At 42.4% G+C, this 15,094-nt stretch overlaps 1 protein-coding gene across 1 annotated transcript; it reads right to left on the reverse strand.

Moving 5' to 3' along the window:
* Positions 1 to 9,253: 9,253 nt before the first annotated feature.
* Positions 9,254 to 14,622, reverse strand: LLPH (LLP homolog, long-term synaptic facilitation factor). The gene is made up of 3 exons (XM_066634167.1): positions 14,422 to 14,622; positions 11,220 to 11,447; positions 9,254 to 10,215 (listed from the first exon to the last, which is right to left on the reverse strand). Exons 2-3 carry the CDS (start codon positions 11,407 to 11,409, stop codon positions 10,052 to 10,054), a joined length of 354 nt encoding a protein of 117 aa, XP_066490264.1. The 5' UTR covers positions 11,410 to 11,447; positions 14,422 to 14,622; the 3' UTR covers positions 9,254 to 10,051.
* Positions 14,623 to 15,094: the final 472 nt, after the last annotated feature.

Below are 15,094 nucleotides of genomic sequence, written 5' to 3' on the forward strand. Positions count from 1 at the left end.
ACATTCCAAAGTAGGATAATGCCTTTCTTAGAACCAACCACAAAGTGACAAGATGTCAAACAGTTATTTTCACAAAGGGGCAACAGCTCTCATAAGGCTAGGACAGTGGTTCCCAAACTGTGAGCCGTGACTCTCCAGGGAGCTGCAGAAACCAGCCAAGGGAGCCATGGAACCCTCACAAAAAACCCACTGGCCTCTACAATCTATAGAATTGTAGCCCTAATAGGGAGCCACACCAATGGCCCAGTGGGTCAAGCGAGCCGCCAGCTGGAAACCACTGGGCTAGGAGATGGCTTGGTCACTGATGGGTGTGCATGACTAGGCAGGTAGTAGTTTGGTGCACTTGGAATCTGAGTGGTGGAGTTAAAATTGATTTTAGGTTGCATGTGCAAGGAGGACTGAAAACACTGTTTGGGTTTGGAATTCTAGGAAACAGGATTCTTTGTGCTGCTGTTAATCTGGTACAGCCAATGTGCTTGGTTCTGAATGCCTGCAATACCAGTGCAATATGTACATTTGTAAATACACAGATGACTAAAGGCAGCCTATGTTTTTTTTTGTTTTTTTAATAATATTTTATTTATTTATTACAGATACAGGAAAGGAAATAGGTTTAACTTTGGGTGGGTAGAACACAGGTTACACATAAGGTTTGGCCTCAGATTCCAACATACATCATTCAGTTATCACAAAAAACAACAACACAATAATCATCAATACAAAGGCTCGCATATTTATCAATATAAAAAATTGACTTTTACGAAACACTCAATCTTATCTAACTAAATTTATCTACCCAATCATATAAAAACTTCCAATATTTTCTTAGTCTATCTAAATCTCTCTCTTTCATTCTTTCTGTTAAGACTTCAATTTCCGCTACTTCATAAATTTTGTCTATTAAATTTTCTTTAGTTGGCAGATCTATAGATTTCCATTTTTGCGCAAACAATATTCTTGTAACAATATGTACAGTAAGGTGTTTCTTAGATTGCAAGGAAAGCGCCCTACAGGTAGACCACAGCTGCGATACAAGGACATCTGCAAGAGGGATCTGAAGGCCTTAGGGATGGACCTCAACAAGTGGGAAACCCTGGCCTCTGAGTGGCCCGCTTGGAGGCAGGCTGTGCAGCATGGCCTTTCCCAGTTTGAAGAGACACTTTGCCAACAGTCTGAGGCTAAGAGGCAAAGAAGGAAGGCCCATAGCCAGAGAGACAGACCAGGGACAGACTGCACTTGCTCCCGGTGTGGAAGGGATTGTCACTCCCGGATTGGCCTTTTCAGCCACACTAGACGCTGTGCCAGAACCACCTTTCAGAGCGCGATACCATAGTCTTTCGAGACTGAAGGTTGCCAATACAGATTGGTCTTTAATTTCTGATATCACATTTAGGAGGAATATTTCTGGTTTGAATGGTAATACACAATGCAATATCTCTTGCAACACTTTATGTATCATTTTCCAATATTTCTTTGCTTTTTTGCATGTCCACCATATATGATAAAAAGTTCCTTCTACCTCATTACATTTCCAACAGTTATTTGATAACCTATGTTTAAAATCCTCCCTCCCTCAAAGAAAACAAACCCAATCAAGATTGTCCTGAATTTCCCATTGCATGGGAAGGAGGAATAAAAAAAATAATTTGAATACTGTTAAAAGTAAATACTTTTGAATAATGTTAAATTTTCACATCTTGAGAATTTCTTGAAGGAATTCTATTTGGTAAGACTAAAACACACCTTAATGTTTTAGGTTACAAACCTAGACACAGTTACAAGGGAGTACGTATTTAATTTTCTCTGTAAACTCCTTTGTGACCTTTGTTGAAAAGCAGTATATAAATATTCTTTTTACTACTACTAGTGCATAGTGAGACTTCTGAATAAACACACATGACTGCACTGTAAGTCTGAAATAACAGAATTCACCAGATAATTGTCTTCATCACATAAAAGACAACTAATATGTTTCATTAAAAAAACACTTGTTTTTTTCCCTTTTAAAAAAGAACCTCTAGACCAGGTTTTTTGTATAAAACTAATGTTCTGTACTATTAAAATTTAGATTTAAAAAATCTATTGAACCATATATTCTGCTGATTTTACATTTTGCCCGTCATTATTGATAGGACTAGTTAGAATACCAGTTTTCTTGCTCTAACATTTGAGCAGAAAATACAACATGGAAATTTGAAAATTGAGACTGAACATACTGACTTGTGGAAATCTACAAGTAAAACAAAAGGTCATGAGACAATGAGGGGTAAAAAACCTTCTCAAATAATAGAAAAATTAGAAAATTCTAGCTTGTGCAAGAATGAAAGGCCATTAAAAAATACATAGACATACACAGAGGGTAAGTCCTACCCCACAAATGGATAATTATTTATGAATGCTCACTGTCATTTCATTAGTGCAGGTTATGGGAAATAAGCAGAAGCAAAGCACTTGATTGTAAATGTTTGATATTCCTGACCTTGAAGAAATTAATTTCTTATTAAATAATCAGCAAGATTGTTTAATGCTTAAACTGACAGGTATAATTGCCTTTCATGTTAAGATCATCAGAATACTTTACAAATACTTTACAAATTGTAAAGAATACTTCACAAAAATGAAAGAGTTTTAAATTGTGGCTGTTGTTTGCCAGGCTTGAAATTGCATTTTGTCTTTAGTTTCTTAATGAGCTTAACTGATACTCATAGTGCCATCTACTGGACATCTTCAAAACTCAATTTTTATTTATTTACCTACCCGGCATACAAAATAGGCTTCGGCCAGACAAACGTCCACATACTTGTGTCTTCCAAAATAATTTCCACACAGAGGAAATGAAGGCCATCACCAAGGTCTTTTTGCTCTGAATATCGAAAGTTCCAGTGAGCATTAATTGCTTGGACAACTGATGGTGGGGTGCTGAATTGCCATCTGATGAAGAATCATCAGATGGTACAAACTTTCCTTCATGGGCCTGCTTTTGAACTAGTGACCTAGAGGTGAAAAAATACCTTCAGATTACTGATTACTCAGCCAATCTAGGCAACTTTTATTAGGTACATATTGCAGGAGCTTCAGGATTCAAAAGTTTGAGAAAAGAGGAACAAAGCAGTCAGCCTTCCACCTAAACCCCTTTATCTCCAGTCCAGTGGTTTCTTTTCCATTTTTGTTTCCCAACAACCCTTCTGCCATAATGATAGAAGGCCATTCTGGTTTATCACCATGCAGACTATCAGGAGTCAGGGTAGAGACAGAGGTTGTGTGTCTTTATCAACATAACCCACAATATATCACATAACTGTTAACCCACCAATGACCTGCTAATACACTCTTACTATAAATAACTGGAATAGTCTCCAAGGGAAAGTCCAAGGTTTGCAAACACTCCAATGAAAAGTTTTTGGTTTTTTTCATACTAGTCCTCTGGTTTAAGGACACATGGAACCTATTGGCTATATATACAGAAACACTTAAGTCGTTGGTGTTCCATCAGATAGCAAGATTTAGATAACCTAAAGCTCCTCCAGCTTCCCTCTGCACCTCTGGTCCTTATTTATATGGTGCCAGAGCACATGAAGCCACAATCTTACTGAAGCTAAGCATACTTGCACCTGCTCAGTGCCTAGATGGCAGACCACTTGAAAACACCATGTACATACATCACCTTGAGTTCCTTCAAGCAAAAAGGCTGGGATGCCAATCAATAAGCAGACATTTCAAAATTTCCCTTTGTCATATCAGGCCATCAGAAATGATGCACAGACATGCTTTTGCCTCACCCCTAAATTCCACTTTTATTTCATGTGAACAGTCTGAGCGATAGACTGAGGGGGAAAAATGTTCTTCAGCATTCACTAAACATTTACTCTTGATTCAGAACTTGGCTGAGTATGATCACCAGCTTGAGTGACAAGTCATGCTTTTTCTCACGAAATTCACCTAAAATATAGGTTCCATAATAACATACTAACTTGATACCTGTGTTTCACAGGTATTTAAAGTATTTGAATACTTTAAATCCATTTTGGCGCCAATAAACTTTGATTGCAATGAACAATTTAAATGTAGCACGACTACCCCATGTCAGGCAACATAATTATGAAATGTCATGGTTCCATCAAATGACATGACCAACACCACATTCATATTCAGGTTGCAATTCCCTTTAATTTGAAACGTCATATTACAGGTTGAGTCTCATTATTCACAAGAACTCACATGGATGGCAAAAATCACATTAAAGCAAATCCATTTAAAAAACAATGTCTTTGCTAGGTGGTTTAAAAACAGCCTAGCTGACCTTTGTGATGTAAGACAGAGTCATTAGGCAGACAATCCATCAGTCAGTCTATCTCCAGGCACTAAGAAAAGTTTCATTCAGAGCCAGTGACCCAACTCCTCCCTTCACCCAGAGCACTTCGCAAGGAAGGAACGCAAAGTGATTTTCTTTCACCAGTGGGAAGGGGGGGGGTTACTTTCCTTGGAGTGAAGCTGTTCTAAGTGCCTGGAGAGAGAATGATTGATGGATTGTCAGCCAGCTAACATCTCTCACATTAATGAGGCTATTGTTAATTTTTTCCTTTAATTTAAAGGGTCCTTCTCATTGTGTTGAGATAAAACCACAGGTAAAAAAAATCTATGGATAATTATGTTATGCAGATATAGTATTTAGACTTCAGGACAAATATTTTCAAATTTCATTATTTAGAGTTCAACCCTTAATTGTTTTGCCAGATCCCCAGACCAAGCATTGTTTAGAGAACCTATGCCCACTTTACGCTAATTAGCTCCCTCACAATGGCCCTAGTTCTGCACTACAGCTCTGCCAGACCCCACCACCAGAGTAGCTTGCCTGTTCAACCTGCAGAAGTCCTCCTTCCTTCCCTTGCCTGCCAGCAGCTTCTCCAGCCACCACAGCAACAACTTGCCCCTCAGCACATCTTGGGAGTGGCAGCCACACATCAATCTCCAGTATTTCTAGCAGTCACTGTTACAGCAATCCTCAGAAGTCCATTTGTTCATCTGTCTGTTCATCTGTCCATTAGTCTGTCAGCAGGTCCGATAGTCCATTAGTTCCTCAGTTCATTAATCCAACAGTTTAGTTCTCTCTCCTCCAAGTTCCTTCCTTCTGTTCTCTCAATCCCTCTAAACTCCTTCCTTCTACACCCACCCAACTCTCCTTTCTCCAGGTGCTACTTTTATCACTTAAAGATCTGGTTGCCTCTACTGGCTGCAGCTGTGCAGCAGACCCACTACTAGTTAGGTTATGCTTGCCTGCCAGAGCAGGGGCCACTGTTGCCACCACACCTTGAGGGATCTTGTGCATTTCCATTACAGTTGTACCCCTTGGGGGATGAATTTTCAAAAAGGTTTCTTAGCGAGCATCTAGGGCAAAGAGTAACTTCCTTGCAAAATTTCAATGTCCAAAAGCAGACAGTAGAACTGAACCACATACACTCATACTAGTAAACATACACCCATACATACTAGTAAAGATTCTCCTTTTCCACCCATGTTCTGCTTCTCATTTAAGTTCCACCCCACCCACTTCACAAGACAGCTGCTAAGCTTCCGAGAAGCTCCTATAAGTGCCTGCTTCGCTCACTGCTTTGACCTGTGTATAAGTCAACCCAGGATTTCAGGCTTGATTTTTAGGCATAAAATTTTTGACTTCTAGGCGAGTATAAAGTGCTTTGAATTCATTAGATTGGACACTATCCTAAATAAAGTCATAATGTCTGGAGAATTCTAAAAGAGCTTCTAAATTCCTCAACTCTTTCAGGAACTACCTTTTCTGGACATACAAGATTAGCAGCTCAACAGTGCCTGAAAGAAATTCACTCCAATAAAGTCCATCCATTCATTAATTGAACGTGAAGATGAGAAAACACTAAATTAGAAGCGGCAGGCTTATTACACATCTGGCAGCTGAGTCAGCATTAAGTCATTTCTTCCTTTTTGAGACCTTTTCAAGTGAGAGGACTTAATTAGCAGCAGCATCTCATTCAATTTCATCTCAACTTTAGATTTGCTGCCAAGACAGGGGACTCCACCTCCTATACAGTTGCCAACACACCAAGAGCTTATCTACATGTTTTCAATAACGATTCCAACACTTTCACTACACATTGCATCCAGAAGCGCTAGCATATACAAACAGCTATGTTCATATACACTGGAATTGTGTTGTGATTTTTTTAGATCATTTTAATGTTTAAGGATATTTGAATCCTTAAACATTATACTGTAAACTACTGTTTTAAATGTGGTTTTATAGTTTTTTAAGCCAATTTGGGTGCCCTACGGGAAGAAAGTCAGGACACAAATTCAGTAAATAAATAAAACATCTGATCGAAAACTGATTTCCACCAGGAAAATTTGAGAAGTACAGTGACAAAGGCACATGTCAACTGCATTTTAAGAAGAATGTGCCTAAAAACATATATTCTATTTGAAATTATGCCAACCTACAGGATAAAAGTCCCCTCATGAAGTTTTTGTTCATCACAATGAAACCTGCACAATAATGGAACTTGTGGCTGACATAGAATATAAAAAGAGCTCGCACAAGAGATCCTGGCAGAACAAGCCTGTCCTTGTACCTACATTACAGTTCCACAGGACATACAAGCAACTTTTTATTGATATCAAGAGTTTACAATTCGTTCAACCAAATAAACACTAATTACATCCTACTTTTTTTTTTTTTTACAGTGCCAATACCATACAGTCAGTCAGTTATTCTTTTCTAAGCAATCTAACAGAGTTTCAGAACTGAGTTTTTAGGAGTCTGAAGCAGCCAAACCAAGGTATTTTAGCTGCTGCAGATTTCCAGGAAAGAATAAGGATGCAACCTTAAGCACACATACATCTGAATGAGTGGGTATAGGTAGAGATGTAGTTTTTTTGGCAAATGCAAAACAATATAACATGAAATTCATATCAAAAGATGAAATAAAATGATTTTTATTAATAAAATCAAATATCCCCAATTTTACTCCTCTCAGCACTACCTCCTGGTCCTGTTTTCTTTCCAAATGAACTGCAGAGGCCTCTGGAGGATGGAAAGACCCAGCAAGGCATCCTGGGTTCAGCCCATCATATTGGTGCAGTACCGGTTTCCACCACGAGGTGGCTTCAACTTGCATTCAGCTATATCCACTTTAGGTAAGGAAACTGTGGTTTTCAGTGGGCATCCTTCCTCTCACAGGGGCATATAGCCCATAAGAACATAAGAACAGCCCCACTGGATCAGGCCAGAGGCCCATCTAGTCCAGCTTCCTGTATCTCACAGCAGACCACAAAATGTAAAGAAAATATTTCTTTACTCAGCATGTGGTCGGTCTGTGGAACTCCTTGCCACAGGATGTGGTGCTGGCGTCTGGCCTGGACGCTTTTAAAAAAGGATTGGACAAGTTTCTGGAGGAAAAATCCATTATGGAGTACAAGCCATGATGTGTATGCGCAACCTCCTGATTTTAGAAATGGGCTATGTCAGAATGCCAATGCAACGGAGGGCACCAGGATGCAGGTCTCTTGTGATCTGGTGTGCTCCCTGGGGCATTTGGTGGGCCGCTGTGAGATACAGCAAGCTGGACTAGATGGGCCTATGGCCTGATCCAGTGGGGCTGTTCTTATGTTCTTATGTCCCAGGGAACACCAGATAACAAGAGACCTGCATCCTGGTGCCCTCCCTTGTATCTGGCCTTCTGACATAGCCCATTTCTAAAATCAGGAGTTTGCACATACACATCATGGCTTGTACCCCATAATGGATTTTTCCTCCAGAAACTTGTCCAATCCTTTTTTAAAAGCGTCCAGGCCAGACGCCAGCACCACATCCTGTGGCAAGGAGTTCCACAGACCAACCACACACTGAGTAAAGAAATATTTTCTTTTGTCTGTTCTAACTCTCCCAACACTCAATTTTAGCGGATGCCCCCTGGTTCTGGTGTTATGTGAGAGTGTAAAGAGCATCTCCCTATCCACTCTGTCCATCCCCTGCATAATTTTGTATGTCTCAATCATGTCCCCCCTTAGGCACCTCTTTTCTAGGCTGAAGAGACCCAAACGCCATAGCCTTTCCTCATAAGGAAGGTGCCCCAGCCCCGTAATCATCTTAGTCGCTCTCTTTTGCACCTTTTCCATTTCCACTATGTCTTTTTTGAGATGTGGTGACCAGAACTGGACACAATACTCCAGGTGTGGCCTTACCATTGATTTGTATGACATTATAACATTAGCCATTTTGTTCTCAATACCTTTTCTAATGATCCCAAGCATAGAATTGGCCTTCTTCACTGCCGCTGCACATTGAGGACACTTTCATCGACCTGTCCACCACCACCCCAAGATCTCTCTCCTGATCTGTCACAGACAGCTCAGAACCCATCAGCCTATATGTGGTTTTGGTTTTTTGCCCCAATGTGCATGACTTTACACTTACTGACATTGAAGCGCATCTGCCATTTTGCTGCCCATTCTGCCAGTCTGGAGAGATCCTTCTGGAGCTCCTCACAATCACATCTGGTCTTCAACCCTCGGAAAAGTTTGGTGTCATCTGCAAACTTAACCACCTCACAGCTCACCCGTCTCCAGGTCATTTATGAAGAGGCTGAAAAGCACCGGTCCCAGGACAGATCCTTGGGGCACACTGCTTTTCACCTCTCTCCATTGTGAAAATTGCCCACTGACACCCTCTCTCTGTTTCCTGGCCTCCAACCAGTTCTCAATCCATGAGGACCTGTCCTCTAATTCCCTGATTGTGGAGTTTTTTAGTAGTCTTTGGTGATGGTTAGCCCAACTATCCAACTGCAAAAAGGTGGGCTGCCAGGTGTTGCAAGCAAATACACAAGCTGTGGTTGTGCAATGGAAAGCTGCTCCAGCTACTTCTGAGAGTTCTGGGCTGGCCAGATTCATGATATGGTTCCTCCCCCCAATAATACTGGACTACACCTCTGTTCTGTATTCTAACTGTATGTTCTAGAATTTTTATGATTTTGCACTGTGCGTGTGTGTGCTGTTTTGCATGCCCCCTAGTAATGAAGCAGCTGTTTGCATTTTATTCTGTGCTGTTTTCAATTCCCCCCTTCCTTTTGCTTTCTTCAACACCCTACCAGGAGCTCTAGAATACCTATCGGCTGCAGTTACTTTCACTATATCACCTTCCTAGTGTGCACACACACTCTATCACTTCAACAGTCAGTCAAATTTTTTTTTAAATGATAACTTGAAACAGAAATACATAACACAGTTTTTGCTGTTTTCAATTTTTTTATTCACCAAAATTTGTGAAAATAACATCATTTTCACACACCTCTATGGATAGGATTAGGCTGCATGGACTGATGTCTCCCTGAAATAAATGAGAAAGCTAAAGCTGTTGAACTGCATTGGGCTTGTGCCCATGCATGTTTTACAGCACAATCCTTTGCATGTCTACTCAGAAGTAAGTTCAGTGGGGCTTATTCCCAATGGAAACTGTGCACAGAATTAAAGTCCTAGTGTTGAAATAAAGTTTTTCATCATTTTACTTATATGTTTAGATACTGAACCACAATGCTTAAAACTACCCGTTTCAATTATGTGGCAAATTTAATAAATACTAACACAAGTTCAAAAGGAGCTGCATGAGAGAAATACAGCAAGATTTCTCTTTTCCAGAAATTATTTCGATTTTGCTATTGTACAAGCACCAAGACTGAAGTAAATATTACTTATGTTGAGTGTGAGCAAGAAAGTTTATTGTTGCCAAATCCCACTGAAATCAATAGGGTTTAAAGAATTTAACTAGGTACCTTTGTTTTAAAAGGATGTTGTCTCAACCAATGTTCACTGGATTGTGCTCAAGAGATAAAAATGCATATAAAAACATTGAACTTTTCTAAATGAACTCTGAGTGAACTCCAAGGTAACATCACTGCAAACTGAAGTCTCATCAAGTGACAGTTCTGAAAGCCCGATGCAAGAAATGAATAACTTGCCCCGGTAGGTCATATGGATTTGTTTTTGAGTGTTCTTAATTTTCTGCTTCTTATCATTCATGCAGACTCTACCAAGCTAATCCCTTTGGAACTTTGGGTTTATTTTTCCCTTTGGTACGCTTTGCCTTAAGCTTCTTTCTCTGCCTGGGATTCATCCAGACTGGATATTGTCCATGTTGATCTAGAAGCGTCTTCTGGTTTCTTTTGGTATCCATGTCCATCTTATTCCCCTCTAAAAATCAAAGCACAAGGGCAGGAACTGCATGAACTGTTAAAACACCTAGTTAAATACACTAGAATTGTAAGCTAATAAAAAAATGCTTGAGGAACAAAACACAGTGGGCCACTGATATACACAGGCCCTTGGTATCCAGAACCCTCCACAGATACCAATTTCCAGGGATATCGAAGTTCACAGAAGGTCCTCCTGGATGCAGCCAGAAGCACCTCCCAGATACATCTGGAAAGTACTTCCAGTTGTGTCCTGGAGGTCTTGAGTGGCACTACAGATGTAGACTTAGCACCCACAATAAGTCAAATCCATGGGTGCCGAAACAGCAAATAAGGAGGGCTGTTTGTAGTGTCTTAAGACATTTTTCGTATGTTAACTTTGGTAGGAGGAAAAAGGGTTGTGTAAAGAATAGGGTTAGAGAGTGCACGTAGGTGCAAGTAGCAAACGATAATGGTCATTTTCCAAAAAAAGAGGTAGGAAGAAAATTTTTGGATAAACATAGAGGGAGAGAGTAATTCGGACAAAAAAATTGAATTGGGCTGATACTGTGTCTCATTGCTTCCTTGTCCAATTTCATAAGCTGAACCCTTTGAGAGCATTGGTTCTACAGGTTTTTCTACCCCATGCTCATCCCTTGAACACAAGCCACAATACATAACCAAGAGCAAGATTACTTTTACAAAATTGCATCTGATGCACCACAAGGCTGTGCTCTATATTAAGCCAACGGTAAACTAGAACAGCTCAGGAAAGCAGCTGCATTAATGTAGTGATCATGGCCAATGGTCTTTAATAGAGAGCCAAGCAAAGCAAAAGGAAATATAAGAAGGGAGAAATAAAGATTTAAAGGGAGATGGCAGGAAGAGGGTAAATCTCTTACTGGTAAATCAGGCAAAACACACAGAGTGATTCTTACAAGGGATTAAAAACAACCAATCCTTCCAGTTTTTCAGAGCACACTTGCTACACTCCTTACAGCAAAATCTAAAAATAGGCCAACTCACCATCCTGATCTTTTTTCTCTTGGACTTTCTCAGCAGGAATGACAGTTGCTATGTCTTTTACTTCTTCCATCACAACGTCGCTATTTGCTTTCAGGATGCTCTGCAATCTAGCAAGTTCCTTGGGGGCATTTTTCTTCCTCTTCTCGGCTCGCATCTTTCTCTTCCATTTGCTCCTTATGCTTTTTGCCATTTTTTTTTGCTTCAATGAATGGGGAAAGTATTTAACCCCTGAAAAACCAAATGCATTACTTGACAATAAATAGCGAAAACAGACAATTAATGTAAATGGTTGCATCCACTAGTACTTATTAAATTTATAAATTAGCAGCAGTGGAAGATGCAGTCTAGTTCAATGCTAGTGTGCCCTTTCTTTCTGACTACCCATGTACAGAGGTCGAGATGGTCAGCCCCAGCCTAATCCTATACCAACTTAGGTACGCTTAAGCGAAATGACATGAACCAACTTCAGCGTGCCCATCTCTGAACAGCAGCAGTATTATTGTATTGTATTGGCAACCTTCAGTCTCGAAAGACTATGGTATCGCGCTCTGAAAGGTGGTTCTGGCACAGCGTCTAGTGTGGCTGAAAAGGCCAATCCGGGAGTGACAATCCCTTCCACACCGGGAGCAAGTGCAGTCTGTCCCTGGTCTGTCTCTCTGGCTATGGGCCTTCCTTCTTTGCCTCTTAGCCTCAGACTGTTGGCAAAGTGTCTCTTCAAACTGGGAAAGGCCATGCTGCACAGCCTGCCTCCAAGCAGGCCGCTCAGAGGCCAGGGTTTCCCTGGCAGCAGGGTTTCCCTGGCAGCAGGGTTTCCCTGGCAGCAGTATGCCAACATATACATATGGAAAAGACTCTCACTACATCCTGAATTCTGGGACAAATATATGTTATATACAAATTGTCCATGGTTGATATTTCTTTTTAAATTTTGTTGTTCACTACATTGTATATGTTGCATAAATGTTAAAAAGCTGCCTATTTTGCTGCTTCATCTACTCATGAGTAGTAAATGTGTATCAAATTTTTTTCTGCACATGCACAAATTATCCTGTTCAGAACTGATACAAGAATGCATTGTTGAACGGTCAGTGGTCATTATGTGATAACAGTTCAACAACTAAAGATTGAAAAATAGTAAGGTTATTAATGAAATGTTTCCTATTTTAATTTATTTCCATATCCTACTAATTTTGTATATTTTGTATGCAATTTTCTTAATTGCATACAGAATATACAAAAACAAATTCCCTATATCAGGGATTCTTAACATTTTTACAATTACAGACTTGCAATGGATTGGCCAATATGCCCCCATACTCTCTTCATCAGACTCTTGAAATCATCACCACCAATCCTATTAGTAGAGGTGTTTGAAAACCGTGGTATTTATTTTACTCAGAAGTAAGCCCATTGTGTTCAGTAAGACTTAGGCTGTAATCCTCTCTTACTCATCAGAAACACACACCTCTACCTATTAGGTACCAGTAAGACTTTAAAAGATGTCAGTGGCTTGGTTGTAGGTTATAAGTGGATAGGATCAGAACACCTCAATCCATATTGAGCTCCATACCTTCATCATTTGGTTGCCATACCCTAAGGAGTATGGATACTTGCAGTTAAGAATCCCTGCCCTATAAGTTAACAGCTGCAAGAATATGTACAGAACATGAAGAAATGCAATCAATATCCAATGAAACAGAGTGGCTTAGGAACAATTATTGATAACAGCACATTAGAAATCTGCTTATCAAGATGAAAAAAAGGTAGAGATCACACTTTCCTGGGAGTAGGCCCACTGAACACAATGGGACTTACTTCTGAGTAGACCTGCACAGGAGTGGGTTAGTTAGCTTTAAAAAGAACCAAACAAATTCACAACCACTGAAGAGCAGAGACCAGCAATCAAGGGCTGGGACCATCCTGCGCTGCTTGTTGGGCTTCCCAGAAGAACAAGGCTGCTGGCCAGAGAGTGGTAAACAGGATGCTGCACTAGATGAGCCTTCAAGGGTCTGATCCAGGAGGACTCTTAGGTTCAGGAGTCCCCAGTCAATGATGTGCTTATCTTGATGGGAAGAACAATGAGGGTGTGGATGCACATGGAGAGGGTTGCAAAGCTCAGTTGCCAAACATTTCTCCCTGTCATTTACATGCTATAAGTCAATTGGACCCTGTGCCTAAGAGTCCCCTGCACTAAGACAATCTATTCTGGTATGCAACTTTTATATTCAAAAATGCTTGGATTGTTACATACACCATTAAGTGCATGTTTTGACTGCTTTCCAGACTCTTGCAGAGATAGAAATAAAATTTATTTCTAGACTTGATATCTCTAAGATTCGACAGACCTTGGGTGTGAACCTGGCACCCCACAAAACATGTTTCCAATTGGGTCCAAGGCCAGCCCTGCCTGGATTGTACCCCATCTCCACCCCCCAAGAGCATAAGAAGAGCCCTGCTGGATCAGGCCAGGGGCCCATCTAGTCCAGCCTCCTGTATCTCAGTGGACCACCAGATGCCCTGGGGGCACAAAAGGCAAGAAGAGACCTGTACCCCAGAGCCCTCCCTTGCTCCTGGCCTTCTGGGGCGGCCTTTCCAGAACAAGGAGGCTGCATGGCTTGTAACCTGAGACGGACTTCTCCTTCATCAATCTCTCCAATCCCTGTTTCGGGGCATCCAGGCCAAGCGCCTCACCGCACCCTGTGGCAAGGAGTTCCACAGACCAATTAATTGCATGCCCCCCAAGCACACAAGCAGAGCTGGCTGAGCGCTGAGGGCACCTGCCGGGTCTCAGGAAGGGGTCCTGGAGCACACGCATGTGCACACCTACTCGGAAGTAAACCTCATGATGCTCAGTGTGGATAGGACCGCAGCCTCAGAGTCCCGTTCAATGCATGTCTACTCAGAAGTAGATCCCATTAGAGTCAATGGGGCTGACCCCCAGGAAAGTGCGGGCAGGATGGCAGCTTCAGAGCCCAGTCCCAGCCTCACGGACCAGGCAGGTCTACTCAGAAGTAAGTCCCCTTAGAATCAATGGGGCTTACTCCCAGGTAAGTGTGGACAGCGCGGCAGCCTCAGAGCAGCCCAGGCTGGAGCCTTCGCTGCACGCCAAGCCCAGAGGGAGGCCGGAGGCGCTGCCCCCTCACCCCGACGCCGGCGGGGGCTTCCCGAGGCCTCCCCAGGCCTGGTCCAGAGCAGGCCTTACCTGGAGGCCTGAGGCGTCTCTGCGGCAACAGGGGGAAGAGGCCCCTTCGCCTCAGCACGTGACTCCGCCGCCCAGGTCAGCACCGGCCGAGGAACACGCCGCCCGCTCCGCACCCGGGATCGCGACGTCAGTGCGTGCCAAAGAGGCGGCCTCAAACCATAGCGAGGGAGGGACGGAGGGAGGGAGCGTCTCCGTGCGCGGCACGCCACACCGCCGACGAGCAGGGCGAGGAAGAATCCCCGTCACGCCTGGTGACAGCGCCACCTGCCGAGCTCCTCCGTCGCTGCATGGCGGCTGCAGCCCCTGCCTGCTGCGCGGAGGGGGCGTGGCCCACGTGGATGGGCGGGGCTAGGAAGGGGAATGTCAGGAGCAGCTCTCTACAACAGGAGCCAGGGCGGCACCCCATGATGGCCCTCCTCCCATGCAGTGGGCGGGGCAAGCCATGGATGCCATTGCCCCGCCCCCTTCTGGTTTTTTGGCTATAACTTTTGATAGCAGAGATATTTCAACCGGATTTGTTTCATTGCATCCTGCTGTAAATTACGCATCGTATGATATATAACATGATGGCATTCTGGGAAGTTTGAGCCGGTAGTGGGGTCACCCCTCCCCTATGTGCATAACCACCATGGGTTGCGGGTGCTTGGGTGCCTTGCACAGTGGTGGCACTTTT

This window comes from Tiliqua scincoides, chromosome 7 (genome assembly GCF_035046505.1).
Source record: "Tiliqua scincoides isolate rTilSci1 chromosome 7, rTilSci1.hap2, whole genome shotgun sequence".
NCBI lineage: Eukaryota > Metazoa > Chordata > Lepidosauria > Squamata > Scincidae > Tiliqua > Tiliqua scincoides.

What these genes read in the sequence shown, in the direction of transcription:
- LLPH (XM_066634167.1), bottom strand. Translation starts at nt 11,409, where the DNA reads ATGGCAAAAAGCATAAGGAGCAAATGGAAGAGAAAGATGCGAGCCGAG. An exon ending in AGAGAAAAAAGATCAGGATG is followed by an intron (nt 10,216 to 11,219) that starts GTGAGTTGGCCT and finishes TTTGATTTTTAG; the next exon opens with AGGGGAATAAGATGGACATG.